Source organism: Pelodiscus sinensis, chromosome 1 (assembly GCF_049634645.1).
Source record: "Pelodiscus sinensis isolate JC-2024 chromosome 1, ASM4963464v1, whole genome shotgun sequence".
Taxonomy (NCBI): domain Eukaryota; kingdom Metazoa; phylum Chordata; order Testudines; family Trionychidae; genus Pelodiscus; species Pelodiscus sinensis.
The window spans coordinates 132,556,958-132,584,191 of record NC_134711.1 but is presented as its reverse complement, the minus strand read 5'-3'; the positions used below and the strand labels follow the sequence as shown (position 1 = coordinate 132,584,191).

Sequence of the window (27,234 nt, the reverse complement as noted above, 5' to 3'; positions counted from 1 at the left end):
TCATATCTGTTTCACGCTCAGAAGTCTCAGTGTTATTAATCTTTCCTCATATGGTTGGTGTTCCATACACTTTAATCATTGCTGCTGCCATTTTCTGAACATTTTACAATTCTAATTTTTTTGAGATGAGGCAACCACATCTGCACATGGTATTCAAGATGTGGGTGGACCATGGATTTATATTCTCAACATTGTTTGATTTTTGACTGCTGCTGCACCCTGAGTGGTTGTTTTCAGGGAACTATCCACAATGGCTCCAATATCTTTTTCTTGAGACCCCATCATGTGATATGTTTTGATTGATGTAAATTATGACTGTTTATGGTTTCTGCAGTTAGTATATCACTTGTGCACAGGCATCCTTGGCTGCTTGTGTCAGTGCTGCCCATACCAGCAGTGCTTATGTCAATGCAAAGTGTAGTGTGCCGTGGATAGGTTTTTTAGCGTGCAGTGCCCTTTGAGAAGCTTTTGCAATACATTATTAGGTGCAAATGAGTTGCTCGGAGTTGACTATTAGAAAGAGGTTTTAAGTTAAAAATATAAGAACTAATAACAGCCATACTGGGTCAGACCAAAAGTTCAACTAGCCCAGTATTCTGTCTTTTGACAGAAGCCAATGCCAGATGCCCCAGAGGGAGTGAACAGAACAGGCAATCCTCAAGTGATCCATTCCCTGTCACCTATTTCCAGCCTCTGACAAACAGAGGGTAGGGACACCATTCCTACCCATCCTGGCTAATTGATGGACCTAATCTCCATGGATGTATCTAGTTCTTTTTTGAACCCAGTTAAAGTCCTGGTATTCACAACATCTTATGGCAAGGAGTTCCACAGATTGATTGTTCACTGTATGAAGAAATACCTGTTTGTTTTAAACCTGCTACCTGTTAATTTCATTTGGTGATCCCTAGTTCTTACATTATGAGAACAAGTAAATAACTTTTCCTTATTCACTTTCTCCATACCTGTCATAGAGCTCTATCATATCCCCTCTAAGGGTATGTCTACTCTTGCAGCCTATTTCGGAATAGGGCTGCAAATGTAGGCATTCAGAATTGCAAATCAAGCCTGGGATTTAAATATCCTGCTTTTGATTTGCATCTTCCCGTCCGGGCTCCATTTTTGAAATTTACAAGCCCGGAATATCTGCCCGCATCTACACGGCAGTGAAACGGGCGTTCTAAATAAAGCCCTATTTTGAACTACCTGTTAAACCTCATTGCAGGAGGAATAACAGGTAGTTCGAAATAGGGCTTTATTTCGAATGTCCGTTTCACTGCCGCGTGTAGACATGTGCAGTTATTCCGGGCTTGTAAATTTCAAAAAATGGTATCCGGCCGGGAAGATGTAAATCAAGCGCGTGATATTTAAATCCTGGGCTTGATTTGCAATTCCGAATGCCTACGTTTGCAGCCCTATTCCGAAATAAGCTTCAAGCGTAGACATACCCTTAGTCTCCTCTTTTCTAAACTGAAAAGTCCCAGTCTTTTTAATCTCTCTTCCTATGGGACCCAAACCCCTGATAGTTTTTGTTGCCCTTTTCTGAACCTTTTCCAATGCCAATTGATCTTTTTTGAGATGAGGTGACTACATCTGTACACAGTATTCATGATATGCCCACATCTTGGATTTATAGAAGCAATAAGTTATTCTCTGTCTTATTCACTATCCCTTTTTATGATTCCTAACATTCTGTTTGCTTTTTTGACTGCCACTGCACATTGAGTGGATGTTCCCATCTTGCAACTCCCTATAGCCATATCTCATAATTTTTGAGCCCTTTAAAAATCTCACAAACCCAGGTGGTACTTCTCTTTGTCGACCCTCTCTGACGTGTGGTGACCACAGAGATCTGTACTATTGTGACAAATATTGCAAATATCAGGTGCAAACTCCTCTCCTCTTATTTGCAGACTCTCAGGAAAAGACTGGAAAAGCGGGATGTGACAGCTTCTTCAAGATTGCTGAAGGACTTAGCGAAAACAATTCAAGGTGGTTTGTTGCTGACAGTCGAGTGTCAATTCTGGGCCGGAGAAACAAGCACTGACTGGTAGGATTGCATCGTATTGCAGGTTTGAGACAATCAGTAGTAGCTGCAGAACTTTTGATTAAACAGGCCATGTTCCTGGATCTGTTGTGCTGAGCTCACCCCAGCCCTTCGGTGCAACGGCACCCAAATGAGGCCATATACAAGTCATCTCAGCAGCACCCAGGAAAGACTCAACTACCAGCTTAGCAGGTATACAGCGACATTAGAATGTGCTTTTGGTACTCTGATAGGACATTGGCAGTGTGTATTCACAAAACTGCATCTCAGAAAAAGAGCACTTCACAAGTCAGTCCCAGGAATATGCTCTAATCTTGGAGGGCTGTTAAGAATATTGTAGCATAGTGCTATTTGTACATTTATAAATATTACCCTGGTGTCTTTTGCTGAAGCTATGACATCTGTATTGCTTGCATTTATTTATGTGTATTTGTTTATATATGCATATATAATTATTACAATGTGTATTTCTCTGTACCTGTGAGTTTTGTGGTCCTATACAATTATAAGAAGTGGGTACTGTGAATATCACAGTGCATTGTGCAACGTGTGCTGTGAACTAAGAAGTGAGTTTATTTAAAAACAAACTGCATACCATAAACAGTGAGGAAACCCAAGGTGCAAATAAAAGTCCATGTAGTATAAGCTTCTAACATAAATTAATGGAGCGGACCTTTAATATTAGACAAATAGGAATGTTTTCTGCCTATGTCAGTGGGCAAATGTAGTCCCTTTTGGCTACCCACACACCAGCTATGACTCTCACGGATCAGCATATGTGAAGGGGTGGTTTTTTTTTCAGTCCTCTGGCATGATGTGACAGGGGTAGGGATGTGGCACAGGATGACATGGACTATAGGGAGCTGCTGCACTGGAGTCTTCTGTGTGCATGGAGGGAGCAATCCTCAAGGGCTTAATGGCAGATAAAACAGGTGTGTGACTGGGTTTACAGTCATGGCAGAAAAGGAGAGAAAGGTTTCAAAACTTGCTCTCAGGATATGTCTACAAGAGCACTTTTGTCAGTGTAACCAATGTCACTCAGGGTTGTGAATCTCTCCCCACCCTAAGTGATACAGGCTACATTAAGAGAAGCACAATCATGGCTAGGGATATGGCAGCTCAGGAAATTATCTGCCAACATAGCTACTGCTGCTCATTTAATTATGTCATTGGAAGAGCTTTCGGCTGCCAGCATAGAGTGGCTACACAGGAGACCTTCCAATGGCACAGCTGTATGAATCCATTTTTCCCATGACATTTTCTAAGGAGACATGGTTATTGGCACTTCAGGTTTGGATTGCCTCTGCAGAGCAGACTAGGGGGAAGGAGGAGGGAATTCATATTTTTGGTTGCATGAACCAAAAAACCGTTGACCCCTGTTTGCATGGGTGCCATTATGGGGCAATGACACAGAACGCTGGCACTGCTTCCCACAGCCAGTAACGATTTTAGCTCAGAGCTCATGTCTGATGGTTAACAAAGGCACAGAAAGCACAGGACTGCTGGCATCCTAAGGCCGTCCAGGCCCATATGCCACTGTCCTGTTGTGTGCAATGGTGCCTGCCAAAGTCATTGCAGACTGGTGTGGGAAAGTGTCCTACTGCAGAGGAAGAAAAAAGGCTGCCACCTCTAGAGCCCTTTGGGAGAGGTTTTCAGACTTTCTCCGTCAAAGTGTTACACGGATCTCATAAGAGGGTAGAAGGGACATCCTTATGTACATAAACTGCTCCCCATAGGCTGCCCCCTTCATCTGCCCTATAGGGGGATGAAAAGCATGCAAACAATGAAAAGTCAGTACCCATGTTCTGCTAATTTGGGGATGTGCCGAATGCCATCTTTACATTTAAACACAGTAAGGAAAATGCATATACATGCTTACCTGACGTCTCTGTCTCAGGCTATTCCAGGGTATCCACAGTGGCCTACAAAGGCTGGTAGGGTCTCCACCAAGTGTGGTGTGAAGCTTGTAAAAGCGGCAGGTCTCTGACTCGTCACCAGAGTCGTTGCTGGTCTCCCTGGCCTTGTGGTGTGTCCGCCAAAGTTCCTTTGTTTTCCTGCGGTGCCATTCCTGATCCCCGTTACACCCCTTCCCTTGCACCCCCTGTGCAATCTTGTCATAGATGTCCATCCACATTTCTACCGCTAATCCCTAGCTGTGTCTGCACAGCCTTTTCTCTCCAAAGGCCCAGGAGATCCAATACCTCCTGACTACTCCAGGTACAAGTGCAGAGTTTAAAATTGTCACCAGAACAGTTGCTGTCACAGGGAACAGAACATTGTGGGCCAGCTGATGATGTACCTCCATGATCAGCACAGGTCACATATTGTTTGTATTGATCCCAGTAGAACAATCATATTTCCGCCCTGTTTGAGGAGGTTGTTTTACTGGTTACTTACAACAGTTGGAGACAAATTTGAGTGTAGACACATGAACAAATAGGTCGATGTTAAGGTGGATTGCATCAACCTAACTTTGTAGTGTAGACCAGACCTCAGTGTGAGCAAGAGAGTCAGAAGCTGACCCTAAATAACAACTTCCAAACTCATATAAGCAGTAATCACAGCAGAAGTGATGGACAGATCAGTTCAAAAAATGAATTATCTGCATCTCGCACATGCACACGTACAATACCCAGAACACCACTCATACCTGAAATGAAACTTTTCTGATATTCAAAGATGTTAGGAGCCATCTCACTTCTCTTTGAGGAAAATGAGGAAAGTCAATCCATTTCCCTCCCCATTCTGTAAGTATCTAGTATTAGGCAGCCTAGTTTAAAAACTGTCCATTCATCCTTTCAAAACTCGGATTTTGCATTTCCTTGGTTTGGATTGTTACATACGCAAAAAAAATACACCACCACCTACAAAAAACACCAAACAAAAACCCCCCTCAAAAAAACCCACATACTATTTATAAAAGTGTAGTCAAGTGCTTGATTACACTAATGGTTTGTAAAAAATGTTTGAGACCAAATGGCCAAGAATACCAATTCCCTGCCTAAAGATAAAAGCAGTACCCATACAAAAAGGAGACAGGCATGCCCTTCCTTTTGAGAAGCAATTCTTGTCTTGCAACACATTCCCCTCATACCTGGCATGGGTTAGCTCCTGGTGGACCCTGACAGCTATAGTTATCTGCACAGAAGCTATATTTATCTGCATTCAACTTGTTTCTCTGATAATATGATGTATGGCTCTTATGTTTTGTTTTGGACATAGCATTCTAGGTCCTAATAGGTATGAAGACACCTCCTAAGCTTGTACGTAGTGCTGGGCAGTCATGTGGCTTTGCAGAGAGTATTGTGGGATATATATCTCTTGACATGGCAGGGTTCTTGCTCTCTTGTTACAAGACACAAGCAGTTCCCCAGCCAATGAAGTTAGTGAGAGTTTATTTGGATCTTGCTATGTTAGAATTAGGGCTGCTTGAGTGTAAATGACCAACTGTTTAACCAATAAGTGGGTTAACCATTGGAACAATTTATGAAGAATTGTACAGGTTGTACCTCCCTTCACTGGGACTCTCTGGTCTGGCAATATCTATGGCCTGGCAGGATCACAGATGTTCCTGAACCACAGAGCCCAGGTATAGGCAGGTCTGGCTGCAGGACCGGAACCCAACGAAGGGGCCGACAACTTGGCCGGGAGCCCCATGTGCGGGTGGTGGGGGTGGGCGGTGCAGTGGGGATCCAGCGGCTGGGCAGTAGTGGGGGGCCAGGAGCAGCCAGGGAACTCTGGGCCCGGCCATGGCAGAGCCAGTGGCATCTAGAGAGCTCTGGCTTGGGGAGCCACAGCCGGCCAGGCAGTAGAGAGGCTGGGCTGGAACCCTCCCCGGGGGGCAGTGTTCAGCATGGGGCATGAGGGAAGGGACTTCTCCTGGTTTGGCAAATCCCTCATTTGGGACCGGTTAGGTCCCAAGAGTGCTGGACCAGGGAGGTCCAACTTGTAGTGGATTCTCCATCACTGGCAATTTTCGTATCAAGACAGATTTTTTTTCTGAAAGATGTTCTGTCTCCAAACTGGAATCTGTTCAGGGAATTTCTGTGACCTGTGTTATGCAGGTCAGACTAGATGATTACAGTGGTGCCTTTAGCCTCTGAATCTATAAATATGCCTAACATAACTGACTATTTAAAGTCAGATATGTACTTAAGTACCATATCAAATGGGACCCAGGACTATGAAATATGAAAGAATTGGAAAACACATTTGTTTTCCTATGTTTATGCATTTTTGTGCTGTGTTCAGTTTAGGTGATGATAGACTGGGCTGTTTCACTTTCTATAATATTTGTGCTCAGTTCTGCAGTCATGTTTCACATGAAACTCTGAGCAATGTCAAGAAAAGATTCTTTTGGAATCTTTGGACTCAATTTTTAGAACACTAAACAAACAACCAAACAGTTTTGTTCCCATTGGATTTTTAGGTGTAATTATTGCAAATGTTCCTATTAATATTTCGTATCTTTCCAGAGCTGAATTTTGGCCCTCAAAATTAAAAAAACCCCACGCCTGCAGTCTGCTCTGTGCAAGTGAACCTTTGTGCTATTGTGAAATTTCAGTGAAGTAAGTGAGGCTCCATATAGGTGCAAGGAGGTCACCCATATGGACTGATCGCTTTCAGGGGAGGTATTTGAAAAGTGAGAGCTGCATCAGGCCCATGATCAAACTGTAATCTCCTACTTACTGAATAGTGAAATGCAGTTCCCGATCACTCAGTCCACTTACTGTGAGTCTTCTGGGATTTTCTGTTTTCTCTCCCCCACACCCCCTGGAAAGAAACTTAAAGCGGAAATATCTGACAAGGGTTCTTTGATTTGCCAAGTCTGGGAAATCACTTGTATCCAGTGATTATCTCCTGAATTATAGGACCATAAAAATCTCAGTGTTGGTATCTTTAGTCGTAGTTTACTCTGAGGTCCCTGGGCCAGATTTCCTCTTCCAACTGAGAAAGCTGTAAGAAGGGACCTATGGGAAGGAAAACTTAGTGAGGGGAGCCTTATGGAAATCGTCCAATTTCTTGGGGGTCAGCAGAGATTCAGCCCACAAGATCAGAGATTGGTGCCAAGTGGGTAAACTGCAAACCAGTGAGGAGAGTGGGTTAGATTTTAAACATGTAGCCTCTAATTTCTAGCCTCTCCGCCTCTTCCTGCAAGGGCTCTTGGAAGCCAAGTTTCTCTCACCTCTGAGTTTTCCTGCACTGCTTTCTCCATTGTTGATTATGTCAGTGTTGGAACCATCTTGCTGGGTGGCCAAGGAGGATTCCCCATCACACTCTCCATAGCTCATTGTTGCTGTCCCTGAACTGGCCAGATGGATCACCTTGAGCAATACTGCTTCAGGTTGTGTGAGGGTCTGGAACTGGGTGCTCTGCATGGTGGTGTAGGTAGAGCTGGTGGACAATAGGGAAATAGGACAATCTGGGTGAAAAACATGTACAAAGGAAAATGTGCAAATTATCAATTGAATTTCCAGTCTAGCAAAGCTCTTAGGCACATGCTTAACTTCAAGCATGTGAATAGTCCCATTGGTTCAGTGGGATTACTGATGTGTTTAAAGTTAAATACAGGCAGTCCCCGGGTTACGTACAAGATAGGGACTGTAGGTTTGTTCTTAAGTTGAATCTGTATGTAAGTCGGAACTGGTGTCCAGATTCAGACACTGCTGAAACTGACCGCCAGTTCTGACTTACATACAGAATCAACTTAAGAACCCCAGGCGTCCCCAAGTCAGCTGCTGCTGAAACTGATCAGCAGCTGATTCCAGGAAGCCCGGGGCAGAGCAACTCTGCCTGGGGCTTCCTGTAGTCAGCGCTGGTCAGTTTCAGCAGAAGCTGACTTGGGACGCCTGGGGCAGAGCAGCTGGGGTGCTGCCGGGTTGGTCCAGTAGTGCCCAGAGCGGGCGCTGCAGGACCAATCGGCAGCGCCCCAGCTGCTCTGCCCCAGAGTCCAAAACAAAAGCCTGGTCTGCTGGGGGGGGGGGGGAGGGAAGCACACTAGCTGCGCCCCCCCCCCCCAGCAGACCAGGGACACGGGGGGCAGAGCCGCAGCGGCAGCGGGGTGCCGCGCCTCTGAGGCTTTGCTCTGGCAAAGCCTCAGAGGCGAGGGACCCCGCCGCGGCTGCGGCTTCAGTCCCGGTGCCTGTGGTCTGCTGGGGACGGTCCCCAGCAGACCACAGGCTCCCGGACTGAAGCCGCAGCCGCGGGGGGGTCCCGCGCCTCTGAGGCTTTGCCAGAGCAAAGCCTCAGAGGCGCGGGGAACCGCCGCTGCTGCCGCTTCAGTCTGGGTGCCTGTGGTCTGCTGGGGACGGTCCCCAGCAGACCACAGGCACCCAGACTGAAGTGGCAGCAGCGGCGGTTCCCCGCGCCTCTGAGGCTTTGCTCTGGCAAAGCCTCAGAAGCGCAGGAACCCGCCCGGTGCCCCTGGTCTGCTGGAGACGGTCTCCAGCAGACCAGGGGCACCGGAGCAGCTTACAAACGGGGCTTTCTCGCCCCGACCTCCGGGGCGAGAAAGCCCCGTTTGTAAGTGCGGATCCGACATAAGTCGGATCCGCGTAACTCGGGGACTACCTGTATAGACCTAAGAATTTGGCTGGAGCAGCACTGAAGGGTTTATAATCTTTCAGGGTTGAGCCCGAAGTCTGTTAATTTAACCTCACCGCTAAGTAATCATGGACCATCCATAATACAAAAACCCCTCCAATGTGAGGGATAGTTCAGTAAGACAAATTCTAGGTAAATGATAGAGTAGTGGAAATCAAGTCATATATCACGTACTTACAGTATGCAATAACGGCATCATTCGCTTTTTGCTTTACACATGACTTTTTTGAGACTCTTCAGATTGAGATCTCTGATTCAATCAAGAGGTCACAAAATGACTCCAGAATACTACTTCCATTGTGTTCATTTTGTGCTGTTCCTTTCTTTCCTTTTTAATTGGTCATTGGATTGAAATCCTGGAAATGTTTCTTTAAAATTTGTCTGTCACCTGCTCTCTACCTTGTGCAGTGAAAGGTGACTGCATCAGCATGCAAAAATGGAGATTTCTGGGTGAAGAGGAGCACTTAGTTTTACAGAGACAAAAGACATTTAGTCGCCCCTTCTTCAAGTTTATACTAAACACATCTTTAGTTCTGATCAAAAGTATCACCAGCTCTGACAGATAGTCCTGCTCAAAGGAGAATGCATATTGTCAAAAACAGAAATGTATTGGGAAGGGGTAGAAAATAGATGTAAAGTAAGTGACTAAAAGCTCTGAATATATTTACTTTCACACTGTCAAGTTCCCTCACACATTGTGATTTTTGGAGAATCAGAATTCTCTAGGCAACACAATGCTGGAAAGCACCCCACCAAACTAGGCATCATTACAACTTACAGAATTCACTTTCTCAAGTGATCTGTGGTAAGTACCTGCAGATGTAAGGAAAGGTGCTGCTTGCCCTTATCCATTGATAAATAAATACCTGTAAGTGCTTAGGTAAGCCACAGTAAATAATGCTTTCCAGTCAATCTGAGTACAAATCAAACAGAGCCAGGTGCAGGGTTGCATTGGCTAAACATACATGATTCCACACTATACAAACATTTTTATAAGCTTGTAAGTCAACACATCACAGTTGATTTATGAAAATAAAACATTTTCTTTGTTTGTTTTTAAACACCTACCACTTTTTTTCTTGCCAGAAGGGGTGCTGCATGCTGCTTCCTACCCACTGCAAGGATGCTGTGTCAAAATCCTTATCCTGCAGTGGTTTTGTTGCAGCCTCTCAATATATAGTGGGTGGGGTTATATTGTCTGCAGAGTAAATGCAGCACAGTGGGAACAGGCTTACTTTGTTGGCGTTTGATTTTTTTTCTTGGATTCCAGATAACAGGAGCAAAATAATATGAAAAAATCCTTTAGAAACGGGTAAGATTTAAGTACAAATGATATGTGATGCACAAGAAAACCAACCAAAACAGCAATCAAATACTATTGAAATCTGAGGACAGTGGCGACTTGTAAACTGTTCGCTGAAGAACCATGACCGAGGCCTGAAATCCTATCGGAACATTGAGACGGACACACTATAATCACCCTAAGACTCATAAGATAGTTACATTTCTCTGAGGCCTCCTTGGAGTGAAGATCCTAAGGCTGGTGAATGCTTACCGTTGGCCATAGGAACAGTAATATAGCTGTTCTCCTGAAAACTGGCTAAGCAGTTCTCTCTCTTTCTCTCCGGGATCACTGTGCATATATAAACTGTTTTCATACCTCAGTTAAATGGTGACAAAAACCATGAAGAATGATCATCCTACAAATGTTTTAAAACTGTGATGAATAGCTGTGATATCTAGGGTGTGTGTAATGTACAGGCATGTCACATCCCTTCCACAAGTTGTCTCACTTACTCTGTGTGTAGTCCATACCTGTTATATAAGTGTACTTCAGTGCCCAGTTCAGAAGAGGTGGATTACAGTGGGCTTTAGTTAATTTGGCGAGTTCCACTGATATAACATTGTGTCTAGGGTTACCAGGTGTCCGGATTTCGCCCAGACTGTCCGTTATTTGGGCCCCCGTCCATTAAAAAAAACAGAAAATACTGGACATGTGAAATGTCCGGTATTTCCTGTTTCCCCTGCTGTGTCTGGTGGGGGCGGGGGAGTGAGGAGTGGAGGGCCATTTAAAGGCTGAGCACTTTTTTTCTTTTTTTGCTTAACAACTTTGGTCCCCCCTCTTTTTTTTCCTCAACAGAATTTTTTCCAGTTTTTTTGGGGGGAGGGGGTAGTGATGGAGAGAAGGGGGTGTTTGATATTTTTTGTTAAACCATCTGGCAACCCTATGTATAGTCCCTATGTACATCTTGAAAGCACAGTGTTGAAAAATTTTACAAAAGTAATTTAATTGCATGCCGTCCACTTGGGAACTACTGAGAATCCCCTTTTATTGCTCAGCTCAGATGAAAGTCACCATGGCTTTTCTAACCCCAGGAGTGAGTGTGGTTTTATGCCAGGCTGGGCACAGTCAGAAAATCCAAATAGCACTAAAGGAAGTAGAGTGCAGAGCAAGCCTATGGTCCATAGTGCTCTGTTCTGTGGCAATTGCAAGCTCCTCTCTCTAGCCAGCAGCCAAAGGCTAGTGACCCAGGCTGGTATGAATGTCCTGTGTCACCAGAGGTGAGAGGGATGGGTAAGAGGATATGTGGATTTATACGGGGAAGTTGGATGATGGGGAAGTGGGGAAGATAGTTCCCTTCACTGGTGCAGAGTGTTGCATTCTGCAGGTCTTTTATGCTTTAAAAATGACCTGGAAATTATAGCTAAGATTTTCAAAGCACTTAAGGGAGCTAGGTTCCCAACTCCTATGGAACCTCAAGAGGAGCTGGGCACCTAACTACCATAGGGCCCTTTATACATTTCTCCCACAGCTTTATGGGGCGGACTTTTAAAAACGGATTGACAGTCCAGCAGCTGGGGACCCAGGGTGGAGGAAGGGCCCACTTTAAAGTGTAACTCCTTGCCCTTGGTAGGCCTAAAGCTACTCCAATGGTTGCTGACTGAGGACCCAGCCCACAGAAGTGCTGAGGACCCTCCGCTGATTTCAACAGGAGTGTCTGGTGCTCAGCGTCTCAAAGGCCCAGAATGATTTGGGGCAGTAGAGTCAAAAAGGCTCTTGGAGGCTCCCTGGGTTTGGTCTTTAGAAGGGATGTCTTGCTCCTAGATGATGTTGCCTTAAGTCAGGATTTTAGAGAAACTTAGTGGGCCACATCTCCTGTTGGCTTATAGCTTCCTGTGGTCACTGGAACTACACCGACTTACACCAACTAAGGATCCAGCGTACTATAGTAGATAAGTGTCTAGATGTTTTTATTGTATGTATCTTCAAAGGGCAGAGATTTAGGCTAAAATGGTCCGTTGGAGGTATTTAAAATAGGGCAAAGTTCTGCTCTCTCATCTTGGCTCTGAAATCCAGCTCTTGCAGCAGGCAGGCTCCCCTCTGGGACTTCTGCAAGGGTTGGGAGAGCAGGGGACTGGAGCGGAGGGCTCCAGTGCAGATGTGGAAAATGCCCAAGCTTTGAAAATAACAGTCTGTTCCCTCTTCTGTGCTCTATACTACTTGCCTTTTAAACCCAACCTCACAGAAGCGAGGGGGTGATTAACCTAGTTTCTGTCTATCTGTGATTTCTCTTGTCAGCGTATCCACTGTTAAATGGGCTGGACATATGAATAAAACAATCTACTCGAAAATAGCATGGATGTCTCCGTACCACAAGATGGGTTGGGTTCCTGAAGTTAATAACATGCACATGAAACACTTGCTCTGTACTTTATGCTTCTATGAACTTTCCTTCCTAGGAACATTCCGCAGTTTTCACAGAGGAAAATTCCCATTGAGGGACTCACAGGTGTACTGTCTTCCACACAAAGCCCCGCCTCTACCTGTCCCCTTCCTCTGCACTCCAACCCTGCCTTTTCCCTCCCCTATTCTACGCCAGATCCTGCCCCTATCCCATTCCTTTTACCAGCTCCCTACACCGCCCTTCTTTTTTCCTCCCTTGCTCCACCCCGGCCTTACCTCTTCCTGCCTATTTCCTCCCTCGAGTGTGCCCCGTCCTCACTCTTTTCCCTTCCCCAAAGCCCCTTATGCATACCGCAGAACAATTGATCATGGTGGGCAGGAGGCTGTGGGAAGGGGGAGGAGTTGATCTGTGGGCCACTGATGGACAGGACCTGCTGGGGGAGGAGGTAGGGTGTTGATTTCCAGTGGGGCGCTAAGCACCCACTACATTTTCTTATGGGTGCTCCAGCCCTGAGGCACCCACAGAGTGAGTGCCTATGGAGGGATTGTCTCCCACATTGCTGCCATTCTGCGCAGGGTACATTGCAGGAGAGGGGTTTGAAGCCTACCTGGGTATTTCCCTGATCCTAGGAAAGGGTGACGGGATGGATCACTTGATCCTTCCCTGTTCTGTTCATTCCCTCTGGGGTACCTGGCATTGGCCACTGTTGGCAGACAGGATACTGGGCTACATAGACCTTTGTTCCGACCCAGTATGGCCACTCTTATGTTCTCTGTACTGTGTTAATAGTAGCACAAGGGCTGTTTTACATTCTATTAGGCTGTAGCGACCACAGGGAGGCAACAGCGGAGACAAGGAACAGTCTACTGTGGTGGTGTTCTGGTTGTGTCCACTTCCCACAGCTCCGCCTTACACTCAAGTGTAACCCTACAGAATGTGAATGCCCTGCAGAGCTTTTCACCAACGTTCTAAATATGTCAGGAAATGTTTATTTGGCAATCACAAAAGGCATCATATCAGAAATCATTGGTTATTAATTGAAATAAATCATTGAACATTCAGTTCAGGTCTCTATGTCAGTTCTGAGTGCTGTCTCTGAGGAGGCTCCACTCAGCTGGAGTGGACAGTGTGGGAGGTACCTTTAAGTCAACTTTTGCATCTGTTAGGTCCTGCTCAAGACAGTCTGTTCTCTGGAACAATTTAAAGCCACCTCAGGGACTGTTTTACACTAGCTTCCGGCATTCATCTCTGGGTTACTTTATTAGCCTAGAATAGCTGGAATACACCAGGCTGTCTCCCACTCTGTGATGGAGTATGGAAACAACAGACCAGACTGCATGGGGTTAATGAGCTAATTAGGCTCAAATGGCTGTGCACTCTTTGCACCTGTGAACGGTGTATGTGTATGGCTTAGAGAGAGGCACTTAAGAGGGAGAGCCCAAGGTCAGCTGGTGGAAAACCAGAGCGGACAGCAAATCTTTAACCCTGAGCTGCTAAAGAGAGGACTGGCTGAAGATAGTCCTTCCCCAGCTGACTGATGGCCCCTCCCTGAAGAAAGGGATTAGTGGATGCTCATGCACCCTGAGAGAGACCCTTTCCCTACTATTACCTGTAAATGCATTTCCATTCGCTCCCTTTGTTTTTTGTTCATTGATTACCCCAGGAGGGGAGAGACTTGGTTAGAGAGGCCTAGAGGAAGCATTGGCTGGAGGGATCTGACAAGGAGAGCGCTGCAATTCCATGGCTGGCCACAAGGAGATGCTAGTAGTGAGTCAACCCCTTAACGCACACAACTGCATTTGCCATGGCACCAATGGCATCTTGGCACTGGGCCCACATTCAAAGACCCTGCTCTGCCTCCCATGAGGCCCATCTGTGCTCAGCCTCTTCCCTTTGAGGCTCCTTGTGCTGCTTGCTCCTCTCTTCCCCTTCCTCTCATGCAAGTGGTGAGTGGGGTATTGGGGGGAAGAAGCAGAGCAGGGTCAGGAACTCAGAGCAGAGTGGGGGTGCGGCAGGGGGCGGAGGAAAGGTCTGGGTACTGCGGCCCGCAGAAGGTTAATCCCGCCCAGTACACACACTGCTAATCTATCCCTTACTTTCCCCTGGATTGAGGGCTGCAAAGGGACATGATGTAACCTCACACTTCCTGGGATTATTCCCCAAGGGCTCAGTCAGCCTCTTCTATGGCTACTTCACGCCGCTGGAATGCTGTGAAGAGGCCACAAAAGGGGAGAAACTAGGGGCCTGTTTCCCTCACCGAATACACAAGTTTGCAAGTGGTAAGAAACAAAGCGAAGGTGCTTGAAATATGCTATGCTATCAGCAAGGTCAGATTTCCTGCAGCTGGAAGCTCGATAAAGCTGCTTTTCTAAGATGCCATCATCTCTGTGTTAATACAGCATTCCTCTCTTCTTTCAAATCCCCCACACTACCCAAAAACTGCCTCTGCTCTGCTCTACTTCATTCGCTTTGCATGAAATCGTGGCAATATATTTCTTGTTTTAGCTCTGGCCTGCGCTTTCTCAGGCTACTGCTGGTTCTCACCTCCCCTCTCTCTCTCTTATAAAGCCCCCATTCTTTCAAATGCAGACCATAGAGCATTTCTACTTCAAACCACAAACGTTCCTTCCCACCACACCTCTCCTCTGCCCACACCCAGCATCTCTTTTATAGCTTTTGGCGTGAATGTCCCTTCTTTTGCTGTGCTTCCCCAGTACTGTTGTCAGACTGCATGCTGCCACTTATTTTCTTTCTGGCCACTAGTTAAATGGGCCTGCTTTGGTTAACGTGACTTGTTCATATGGTGGACTCTGACCTCATTCTCATGGTGGGATGGGATGGGATGGCTTTAGATTCATCCATATCATATTAACTTCCTTTGGTTATGTATCCATAATCCATTGCTGCATGATAGGTGTGCTGGGGAACAGCACGGTATTTCCATGTTTCTTGAAATCTAGCCTCCAGCTCAGTCTTTGTGAGTGATACATTTGTCTCCAGAGCCTCCCAGATTCCTGTGACACCCACTTTGCTATTAATTTATTCTGAAGCATGCCATCGCTTTCTCACCTGGCATTTATTGTGTGCTTCTCATCTAGGTGATACTAGTGCTGTGATTGGAACCTGAGCTACGCTCAGCTATTGTTTCATTTCCAGTTCAGCAGTGTTTGGATGCCAGATAAGACCTCATCATAAGTGAACCATGAAGGCCTCCTCTTGCAGATGACACCAACCAGGCCTGAGGACAGAGAAGGAATCAGGTGGGACAATTTGTATTGAGGTAGATAGTAGAAAGATGCCTGGGTGCTAGTAGGACCATGTCCTCAATTGGTTAACGCAGAAATGTGTCCAGAAATGGTAGAGTTCCATTGTTAAGTATGTTTTAAATTCTAGGTAACAATCCAGGGGTAGAATGGTGATCCCACTTGGAATGGTTCTTACAAAAAAGTGCCAGGCCTTCATGTGCCTCAAGGCAGGCCCTGCTATGGCTGCTGCTTCTCACACCTGCTCAAGTTGCCCTGACAGCAACAACCTGAGTGCAGTTCCATGATAATGTAGGCGGGTGTCATTATCCACGCCGCTGCTATGGGATCTGATCTCCTTGATAGCATTACCGGGTTACATACTTGTCTCAGACCTATAGCACCTGTGGTGGATGAAAATAAGGTTTGAGGGTAACATCTTCGATGGCAGGATTGGTGATGGCACATTGAGACGGTCTCCTTGGAATTGTACCAGACCAATGGCACACATCTTGCTCCACCAATGAGTACAAGAGCCTGGTAGCAGCACCTGGTCTGATGATCAAGGAGAGGATGAAGTGTTATGCTCTCTGCCAACACAAACCGGAGCTGAAGGACAACATTATACGTGTAGGAGAACATTACAAGCCTCTTTAAGGGATCTCCGAGAGGAGCTGCTGTGAAGTTGGGTAGAATTTGAAGACCCAGACCTCAACAATGTTAAAATTCCACAGTTTGCGGGAGATGTCACTGATTCATTTTGCCTACAGTGCTGTTGCCCAGATACCACTGAATGTCCCTGCTGATCCATGGGGGGGGGGGGGGGGGGCACTGACAGGCCTTTTGGCTTCGGCAGAGCCACAGCAGGGATCAAGTGGTCTGGAAACACTCTGCGTCTGATAAAGCCACAGAACTGAGGCAGGAGATCAGGAAAAAGAGCAGACCAGGCTCTCCTGGCAGATGTTCCAGCACTTAGCAGGTGAGGGAAGCAACTGTAGCTCTTCCAATTATGTTGAAAGTCCTCCCCCAGAAAGGTTAAGTGTGTTGAATGAGCTGTACTCAGGCATGCTGCATAAAATCAGTTGGGGATGAGTGGTGCAGACGCTTGCCCACAAGGTCATAAATTGAGCTGTGAGTGGGACAGCATCACTGTCCTTCAAGTCATTTTTGCATCATTCCCACGCTTTGACTGCCATTCTCCTGCAGCAATGTGTCTGGTGTGCTGCATGCATAGAGTTGTCTTATTTCTGGTGAGTGTGTGTGGCCAGTGGGCTACAGTAGCATCTCTGTGTAAACAACAGCAGAATTAACCTCATTCCCCAGGTAATGGGCAGAGAGTGTGCACCTGTTTTCTTCTGTTTCAGCATGTGGCTGAAAACTTGGATCCATAGTCACTGGTGTTCTCTGCCCATTTTTTGCTGTGGTGTTGATGCAAAACAATTGTAAAGCCAGGTTAGCTATTAGGACAGACTGGTGAATCTGGCCTGTGGTTTCATAGTCATTAATGTTAAGAGGAAAATTAAAAAAAAACTATTGCATGGCTCCCACTTCTGTTTGCTGTCACCAGCGAGTTGCTCCTGGCATTGGGTGTAACAGCTACATTGTGATTCTCTCTGTGGGGCCATGTATCTGTCTGCCCACGTTTTTACATGCACAAAGATTAGCTTTGTGGTGATGACAGCATCCTCAGATCATTAACAATGACCTAGTTTAGCACATTCCTCTCTCTGACTTTGCAGCTGGGCTCTGTGGACACACAGTATTTGGATCTAGACCCTCACTGGAATTAGGTTTAAGATAAAGTTCAGGATTTGCGTTTGAAACAGGGTTTGGATTTCACAACACTGCAACCTCATGAACTGTCCTTATAGTATCTCCCCCCTACCTCCATGGTGGAAATCTTGCAAGAAGTAAACAAACTGGTGCGGCCAGTTAGCAGGTTTCTCAAAGTGGTTTCACGGACCACTTTGAGAAACACTGATTTAAGCCAATGGGAATTTTGCTTGTCAGAACTGCAGGATGAAGGGCTGTTATTTGCAAGCTTTTATAACCCTCCCCTACCTTTATGATAAATCTTGCTGGAAGTTGCAAGTTAAACAGATCATATTTCATCTCTGAGAAAATCAGTTTCCATTAAACTTTGTAATCATTGCTGAATTTCTTACATGTGTAGCTTAATTGCTTTAAAAATACTCAACATTTGAATGACACTTATTCACCTTTCTATTTTGGGTATTTCTAAAGCACTAGTCACCCTGGTCTGTGTACATGAATAGCTGTTAGTGAAATGAAAAAATCATCTAATTGTGCTGTGATTGCAAGAGAAGGTAATATTGTGTGCCAATGAAGTTACTATGGATTTACCCAATATTTTCATTTTACATACTTTATATTTTTAATAGCAGTCTGTAGCTACATGTATTAGTTCATAGATGGCATGATATAGGAACCCTTGTATAAATTATTCCGTTGATCAGATATGTAAATTAAGATTCACGTTTTCTTTAATTTCTCAAATGTGTCTTGTTTTACATTTATTATTATTAATAAACAATAGATTAGCCTTGCAAAATTCTAATCACCCACTGACCCTACCCAAGCAACTTTTGAGGAGTGAATAAAATAACGTGGGACAAATACACAGATATTTATGGTATTGATATGGTTGTTATTACCATAGTATTTGAGTACCTCACAATCTTTAATGCATTTATTCTCTCACACAACCCCTTTACAGTAGAGAATAGCTATTAGCTCCATTGTGCAGATGGAGAACTGAAGCAGAGAGAGACAAAGGGACAGATTTTTTTAAAAGGTAATTAGACATGTGAAGATGCATTTATGGGATTTTCCAAAGCGCTTCACTCCCATAACAGGAATTAGCCATCTAGATGCTTTTGAAAGAATCCTGCCAAGTGCTTGTGTTCCTTTTTAGTGCTTAATACTTTTAAAAATCTGCCCCTACATGACTTGCTGTAACAGGGAGGTACTCTGTGAGACTCTGTGAGAGTCCCCATCTGATCAAGTGTGTGTGCCTGCACTGTCTCTTTAAAAAGCCTTTTTTGGCTACAGTGAGCCCTCGCTACTTCGCGGTTCGACCATCGCGGATTCACGACTTTGCGGACTTAAATATCATCATCTGCAAGTTTGAATGAATACATTAGCCCTCCTAGTTCGAACTAGGGTGGCTAGTGTAGACATACCCTAAGGTACTACAAGACTCTTCATTGTCTTTGCTAACATAGCTGCCTCTCTTGTGAAATTAACTTGAATGGACCCAATGTCTGTGTTGGCCTAGATTTTGTTTAGTAGTTCCTGGGGGAGAGGGTTAGGATATACTCTCAAGTGAAAGGAAGAGATCTATTTATAGTCATATTTATGTTTTGGCCAAAGTTATGTCCATTACTAAATTAAAAAAATATATATAGGTTTATTGCTGGCTTCATCAGATTACGGGAGTTTGTGGCAGCACTTGCTTCTTCTTTGAAAATACAAAGGTTATATATTTTTAGCCAGAACAGGATGAACCAGCTCTGCTGGAGTTGTGCTTCTGAATTAAGCAAGTTAAGTTCAAGAGATCAGTGTTCTTTACATTAATGGACCTAATAACCCAGTCTCTGTCCAGGCTGTAGACTTGTGTGATCAGAGGAGAATTATTTGTTTATAAGTATTCACTCATTAGGCTGGGATCATACCAGGGGTGAGAGGGTCAAATACAGTAGAGGATGTAAATTACATATGGATTAGGGTAAGTCCAAAGTGCTGCAATGAACAGTGATTTACACATCAAGGAGATGGAAAGGGGAATCTGTAATTGGTAAAACAACAAAGATAAGAAGAAAAAAGATAAAGTGTGTGGACTAGATTTCGCTGGCAGTTACACTGGTGTAAATCTGGAGTAATTCAGTTGATTTCAGGGATTCCACATTTAGTGGAGAGCAGATTTTGGCTGTGTGTGTTGGGAGGAGGACAGGCAATTTTATCTGACACTATCCTACAGCCTCTTGCTGACTGCAACAGCCCTTCCCCTTCTAGTTTTGATTCTTCACCTCCTTGAATCTTGTGGAGTCCCTTATACCTGTAAGAAGTGCAGGGGCGACCCGTGGATGAAGGCAACTTCGGCAGTCGCCTAGGGCGCCGCGTTCAATGAGGCGCCCAGTGAAGATATCACACCATTGAGGGCTATGGAGGCGAGGGCGCCGATCGCGCATTCTGCCTAGGGTGCCAGCTGCTGGCAGCTCACCTCGAGCCACTCCTGAAGAAGTGGAGCCAATCACTCCAATCTCCTTTGCACATGTGTAACTGGCTGCACAAGGTGCAAGAAAGTGGAGAATCAAACTCTCAGGCTAGGTCTACATTACAAAGAACAGTTGGAAAAAGATACACAAATTGTGAACCACAATTTGTGTATCTTTTTCTGATTTTCTTTCAAAAGAGGCTTTTCCAAAATTTGTCCCATCTACACGGGGCTGAATTTCAGAAAAACTTCCTCTTTTGGCACATCCTTTCTTCCTCATAGAACGAGGATTACAGGAATGGCGAAAGAATGCGTCCGCTTTTTTGGAAATTGTTCCGGAGGATCCCGGAAAAGCTCTGCAATCTAGACATACCCTTAGTATACGAATTTCCCCAGCATACACTCTCACTTACCTACCTTGCTGTGACTTAAGCTACCTATGTATGACATAACCTTTACCTCAGCTCTGGTTTAGCTCCAAGAGCAAGGTGGGTAAGAATTTTTGTGGCTCATCTAATCCTTGCCCATGCAGTCAGCAGAGTTGCTTATATACACTGGGATTCTGGAGTAGCACTCTTTAGAACTGGGGGGATGTGATTTTTTAAAGATCCCTGAAGTTATTAGGTCTCCAATTCCAACTGAGATGGGAGTGCCTAACTCTCTTAGGCTCCTTTGCCAGTCCCAACCAGAATACATACAGAAATTCGGGAACCTAAGGCTATTTAACGAGGAATGAGAAAATACCATTCTTGCTCTAAATTCAGAGTCTGGTCCTGTTGTCCTTACTGAGAGAAGCCTCACTGAAGTCACCAGGGCTGCTGCCACAAGTAAGGACTGCAAGATCAGGCCCTTGGCATGTACAGTAATAGGGTGCATCTTCCATCTTAAGAGTGGGATCCTGAACTGTTTGCTGACTGATCGCAATTGCACCGTGAATTGCTTTCTTAAGTAAGACAGCTGGGTTGGCTGAGCGTGGGAGCAGCAGGGCGGTATCTGTGACGTCTGTTTCACTGAACATAGATCACCCAGTGCATTGCAAAGCAAATCGTGGCTCTGGGCTCATCACTCATGCCCATTTTGTTTACACAGAGCATACAAACCTTTTAAACTCTTGCTGAGAAGATTCTGGGCTGCTCCTGCCCTCAGTTGTGTACACCAGAGTAAAATACGTGGCATGAGAAACTCTTTAACTTCAGTGGACTGACTCCAGATTTACATTAGTGGAAGTGATCTCAGAATCTGGACCCAGAGGCATGTCCGTGTATCTGTCTCCCTGGCTGTGAGAGCCACATTTTCCATAACACTGTGTATGGTAACTCTGACTTCAGTGAAATTACTCCCGAGTGGCACATTGGGAATGAGAGGAGAAGCAGACTGGGTGGGCACATCTACTCAGTGAGCTGCTGCGAGGAGTCAGAGCTCATGGCCACAGACTTGGAATCCTGCTGCTGCACTCCACACAGCTGTGTAGCCATTGAGGCTGGGGCTGGCGCTTGGGCTCTGAAGCCCACCACCCTCCATAGGCTACAGAGGCTGAACTCCTGCCTGAGTCACAGCATTGGAACAGGTGTTTGAATGCTCCAACCGTTTTATGCACTTTCTGAATTTAAGTGCAACTATTCTGCCCCTTCCCCGAGACCTCGTCCTGCTCGCTCCATCCCCCCTTCTCTCTGTCACTCACTCTCTCCCATCCTCACTTACTTTCACTGGACTGGATTGTGGTTTTGGAGGGGATGTGGGCTCTGGGCTGGAGCACAGGGGTCTGGCATGTGGGAGGGGGGTGCCAAGATGATCCTGGGGCTGGGGATTAGGTTTCAGGAGGAGTAGGGGGTGCAGGCTCTGGATAAGGTTGCCAGATACTCTCACAAAAAATCCCGAACATAGTGGGCAAAAAAAGAAAAAAAAGGTGGGGGGGGGCAAAGTTGTTGAGCAAAAAAGAAACAAAACCAAACAAAACTGGGAGACAAAAAAAAGGTCATTGTACCTTTAAATCCCAGCGCTTCCCGCCTGCCCCTGCCAGGCGCTCCCCCCGCCGGCCTTCCATCTGAGAAAATCATGTCCAGTATTTTCTGGGTTTTTTACTGGACAGAGGCCACAAATACCGGACTGTCTGGGCGAAAACCAGACATCTGGCAACCCTAGCTCTGGGAGGGAGTTTGGGTGCAAGCGGGGACCCAGGGTTGAGAGTTGGGATATGGTCTCCAGCCAGGCAGGGCTTACTTCAGGTGGCTCCCTGTTGGTGGCACAGAGAGGCTGCGGCAGGCTCCTTAACTTCCCTGGCCCCATGCCTCTCGGAAGAGGCCAACATGTCCCTCAGCCCCTGAGGGGGGCATGTGAGTTCGTGTGATGCTCCTCTGTGCAAGCACTGCCCCCTCAGCTCCCATTGGTTATACTTCCCTGTTCCCAGTCAATGGAGCTGCAGGAATGGTGCTTGCAGACAGGACCAGCTTCTAGAGACCCCTGCCCCCCTCTCCTGGGGCCACAGTATGCTGGCTGCTTTCAGGAGTGGTGTGGGGATGGCCTAGGCAGGCAGTCTGGTTGCACTGCTGGACTTTAAGCAGCTGGAGATCATGATCGACTGTTTGGTGACCACTGCAGTGTAGCGGAAGCCCAAGCCTGTAAACACAGGCTCTGAAGTTTGACGCCGCAGATATACTCTGTGTCTTGGGGGATAGGGTTAGTGGTTCCTTCTCTTTCTCTGTTGAAGAGCAACATGACAGAGGCATAGGGAAATTATGTGCGTGCACAAAACTGGCTCTGTGCCAACAAAAATACTGGACACACTTGACATTACATCACAATCTACATTACATTTTAATTAGAAAATAGCGGACATTTATATTTTCTCATTTATATTTTCTGAATTTGTTTCCCGAACAGAAAGCTCAAATACTGAACTGTCCAGTTCAAAACCGGACATCTGGAAACCCTACTCTGTGCAGCCTCCTCAAAGATGACATTTAGTGGGGGGCAACAGGGGCTCCCCTCCGAGTTTTGGCACAGATCCTAAACCTAGGCAGAGCTCTTAACTGAGGCTTGGTCTATACTTCTAAAATTAAAGCGTAGTGATGCTGGGGGCACAGCTTCCAGTGTTGGGAGCCCGTTTGCATTGGTGCTTTACAGCTTAGGCTAAATCTATGCTGCCCATTTACTGCACTGCAACTTTCTGGCTCTGGGGAGTGAAAAAACACCCTCACCCACGTGCAGCAAGCTCTAGTAAAACACCAGTGTGAATTGCAGCACTGGAAGCTGCTACTCCCCTCATAGAGGTGGTTTACGTAGCGCACGGGTAGAGAAAACCTTAGCCTGAGTGTGGGGAATCTGAGTTTTGCAGAGCAGAGGTGCTGCTCCCAGATCGTGCTCTTGCAGCAGAGAGTCAGGATTGTGTTTACAAACAGAGGCGGGGTGATTCAGGTAAGAAAGGGCTGGTCATTTAAATTAAAAGTCTGGAAGTCATTAGAAGAGCTTGTAAAACAGGAATCTTTCTGTTTGGGGTGTGTGGAGGGGAGGGGAGTTGAGGACAGAATGCAGGGGACTCAGATGAAATACAACCAAGGACACATTGAGAAAAGAGGGAGATGTGACAGAGGTTGAAAAGAAGGGTCCAAAATCAAGGAAAAAGATATCATGTGACCCCGGCATCCACCATCGTATGCGCCTCACAATGGCTAAGCTGTTTCTCCTCACAGCCCCTCCGTGAGGTAGAGCAGAGCTGTTATTCCCATTGTACAAATGGGTCATGGAAGCGCACACAGACTAAAGTCCAGATTTCCAAAAAATCTAGACGGTTGGGTGCTTTGTAAACCCCACTAGATGCTTAGCTGCATCAGTGGGTACCTGAAAACCTCTGAAACACTATCCCTCAGGCACTGACCTGAGGTTATACAGGGAGGTTTCTCAGAGCTAGCTCCCTTTCCATTGGACCAGCCTCTGTGCTGCATGCTGCAAAAAAAGATGACTTTGAGGGCATGTGTACCTGAGGAAATTATTTCGAAATAACTACATTTGAAATAACTCCTGAAATAACAAACTTGAAATAGCGTATCCCCACTAGGGGGGAGCCTCGAAATTAGTCTGAAGCAGGCTCCGTTATTGTAGATGTGCTACCTCGACTTAGAAACCCAGGAAGCACTGGAGAGTAATTACTTCAAATTACTCTGGGGAGTCATTATTTTGAAATAGCAGCAGTGGAGTATCCACACTGTCACTATTTTGAAATAAGCATTTTTCTCTGAGGAAAGTGGGACTATAGATTTCAAAATAACCAGTCTGTTATTTCAAAACAAGGGGCTTGATAGTGTGGATGTGCTGCTTATTATTTCGAAATAATAGTAGGCCAGGGGTGATAGATGGGAGTAAAACCAAGAAGGCCACTTCTCTGAGACTCCAGCAAAAGGTTCCAGGAATTTGGAAGGGATGTCTTGGTTGGTAGGTAGGTAGGGAGGTAGGTAGGATGGACAGACAGATGGAGCGAGCTCCCTGAGGATGGTAAATTCTGCCCCATGCTGGATTGCAGAGAAGTGGCTGTTGTGAACTTTAATATTTTAACTGAAAACCATTTTGTTTTGTCATTTTTTGTTCTGGAGTTTGAGAAAAGGAAGGAATGAGAAAGTGTCATATGAGTATCAGATGTGTTTATGCCTCAGATGATTTCATTTGTAGGCAGGCCAATTCCAGAACAAAGAACAGAAAATGCATCCAGAAAGTCTAGAAAGTTGATGATTATTGTCATGATTTGTATTAGTCCCTGAGGACCATCTATGTGCTTAGCACTGCTCAGTATATGCCAGAAAATGGAATCCCTGAGCCAATGCATATAATATGTGCAGCCCTGGCTAAGATGACTCAGATATTTGAGTATGAAGCATATATTTATTGAGCACATATTAACATCTATGAGTGGAGGTGCTGGTGGTAATAGAAGTTTTACATGATTAAGGACCAGCAGATTTGACTCTCCAACATTTGTTCAAGGGGAAGAACTGCCCAGAGTTTCTGGCCTGTTTATTTTCCTTTCTTGCCTGCAGTGACCATGAGATACCTCAGAAGTCTCAATTTCCTCAACTTTAAAATGTGGAATTTTCTTGGTGTTTGGTTTGAAGTAGTCTTCCATGAGAACTGCAACTCAGTCAGTGTAATGTTGTGAGGGTTGTTTGAGCATTCCGAGTCTCATAATAATTGTTGTTTTCCTTAAAGCCCCGGTGCCTGGAGTCAAGTGGGTGTTTGATGATTTCAGCCATCGGTCTTAAAGAAACAGTAAGTTTCTAGTAGGGATGTAAAATTCTGTTTAACTAATTAACCAGTTAAGTGGGAGGTGGGAGTGGAGGTATCACTTCAGCCTCGCTAGAGCAGCCTTCAGCCCACGGGACTGTCACTGGCCACCCCAACCCCTGTGCTGCTCCCCGCACACAGCTGCCATCAGCCCTCTTGGACCTCCCACACGGGGCTGCCGCTGGCTTCCTTAGCCCCAGTTACTGCCTTCCCCGGTCCCAGCGGCCCCACGCAGGGCTGCTGCTCCCTCCCCCGCCAACCCCAGCTGCTCTGCCTGGAGCTGCTGCCACCTCTCCCAGCCCCAACGGCCCCACCCGCGGCTGCTGCTGCCTCCCCGAACTCCTACGACCCTGCCCAGGGCTGCTGCCACCTCTGCTAGCCCCACCTGAGGCTTCCGACTCCGTGCAGGACTGCCAGCTCCTGCCCCATGACAGATCACAGGTGGGGCCTGCTCCAGGCTCTGGGTTAACTGGTCACCATTCACATCACTAGTTTCTAGCCCGTGTAGCTGTGGCAAAAACTTCAAAATATGATCTGTAATGTAACCTAAAGACTCAAAAAGTAGATGACATATACCCCCCCCCCATCTTATTTTTTACATAATCTCATGATTTTTAAGCCAACCTCATGATTTTTGGTGACCCTGACTTACAATTTTTGAACATTTGTGGTTAGCAATGCTATGAGTGTAACCTGAAAGTGTCAGTCTTGCACCTGTTTAAAGTCAGTTATTTGTAGTGGGGTAACACCGTTAGAGCCCCAGGCAGGTGCAGTATAAACTCATGGGGCCTTCCTATAGCAGGATGTTTCCTAAAATTGAATGATCTATTCCATGCTTGGAGAACTGCAGAAAATAAGTAGCCTAAATGATAGAAAGTAGCCTAGATTTTTCTATAACTGTTTCAGTTGTTGTATTCAAGAGTAAGAATATGCATTAACATTTCAAACCTAACTAGAATTTCTTAAGTGACTTGACACAAGATGTCAGAACATGTTAGTATTAGAGCTGAATGGGTCTAATATTTATTTATTTTTCTTTCTTTATGTAACAATTAGATACAGTGAGCCTGTCAGCTAACTGCTAAGTTGTTATCTGTCCCCCCCCAAAAAAAAACCAAAATCCAAACCCTACAATTTTCAGGTGCCTAAGTAGCCCCTGGAATTATGGTTAAAGTTGCTCTTCCCACCAAAATTTGAAATGGCATCCCTGCTTCTTCCCACTGTCTGCTGAGGTATACCAGTGACATGGTGGGGAAGCGGGAGGAGTGTTGGGGGTAGGTGGGAGTGGCATGGCATACACACCACTCCAGTGACTTCATGGCTGGCAGAGATATCCAGGCTTGGGAAACCCTTTTTGGTCCATGGCAGTACCAGGGCTGCAGGAGAAGCATGGCTTAAAATGATTCTTCCCTCTGCTCTGCTGTATTGTGCATAAACTCGGCACAGTCAAAGGTTTGGTCCGAGGCTTCTAAACCTACATCTGCACTGCACAGTTATTTCAGAATAAGCTATTCCGGAATAGTTCTTCTGAAATAGTTTATTTTGAAATAGCACGTCTACACTGAAGGGAAGCCTCAAAATTAGTCGGAGGCAGGCTTCCCTAATGTAGACGTGCTATCTCGATTTAGAGCCCTAGGAGGAATATTTCGAAATAGCAGAAGTGGAACGTCTACACACGCTTTATTTAATAGCTATTTTGGAATAGGTGTTATTTATTCTTCGTAGAATGAGGTTTACAGAAGTCGGAATAAGCTGTCTGTTATTTTGAAATTATTTTGAAATAACGGAATTGCTGTGTAGATGCTCGCATAGTTATGGCCATTATTCCATAATAACTTTGCTGTGTTGACACACAGAGGGTCCATCTCAGTTTTCTGCCTTTCTCTCTTTTTCTTCCTCTGTCTCAAATGCACATTTTAGTTCTGTAAATCACCAAGGTTATGTTGGAGAACAGCTGTGCTTATTAGGAGCCAGAAAAGCCTATTCCCCCCTCTCCCCCGCCCCCTTTGCATGCTGATGTGATGGAATTGATCTGACCTGTATGAAAAGAAGATATTGGCATGGTGAAGTTGGAGGCCTTGAATGTTATTTACACCTCTGCAGTTCTGTCTGCAGAGCCATTCTTTGGCTGAAATGCTAGGAAATAAA

At 45.6% G+C, this 27,234-nt stretch overlaps 1 protein-coding gene across 2 annotated transcripts in view; it reads left to right on the top strand.

Annotated features, from left to right (window-relative positions):
* LOC102462814 (uncharacterized) overlaps positions 1-27,234 on the top strand; it is a 95,717-nt gene that overhangs the window by 16,795 nt on the left and 51,688 nt on the right. The window contains exons 2-4 of one of the 2 annotated variants that reach the window (XM_075901749.1): positions 1,914-2,239; positions 15,435-15,596; positions 25,012-25,071. In XM_075901749.1, the coding sequence (XP_075757864.1) occupies positions 25,042-25,071 (30 nt within the window). In that variant the 5' untranslated portion in view covers positions 1,914-2,239; positions 15,435-15,596; positions 25,012-25,041. Of the gene's footprint in view, positions 1-1,913; positions 2,240-9,920; positions 15,405-15,434; positions 15,597-25,011; positions 25,072-27,234 lie in introns of those variants that run through there. The other variant, XR_012896612.1, reaches the window with a different exon arrangement.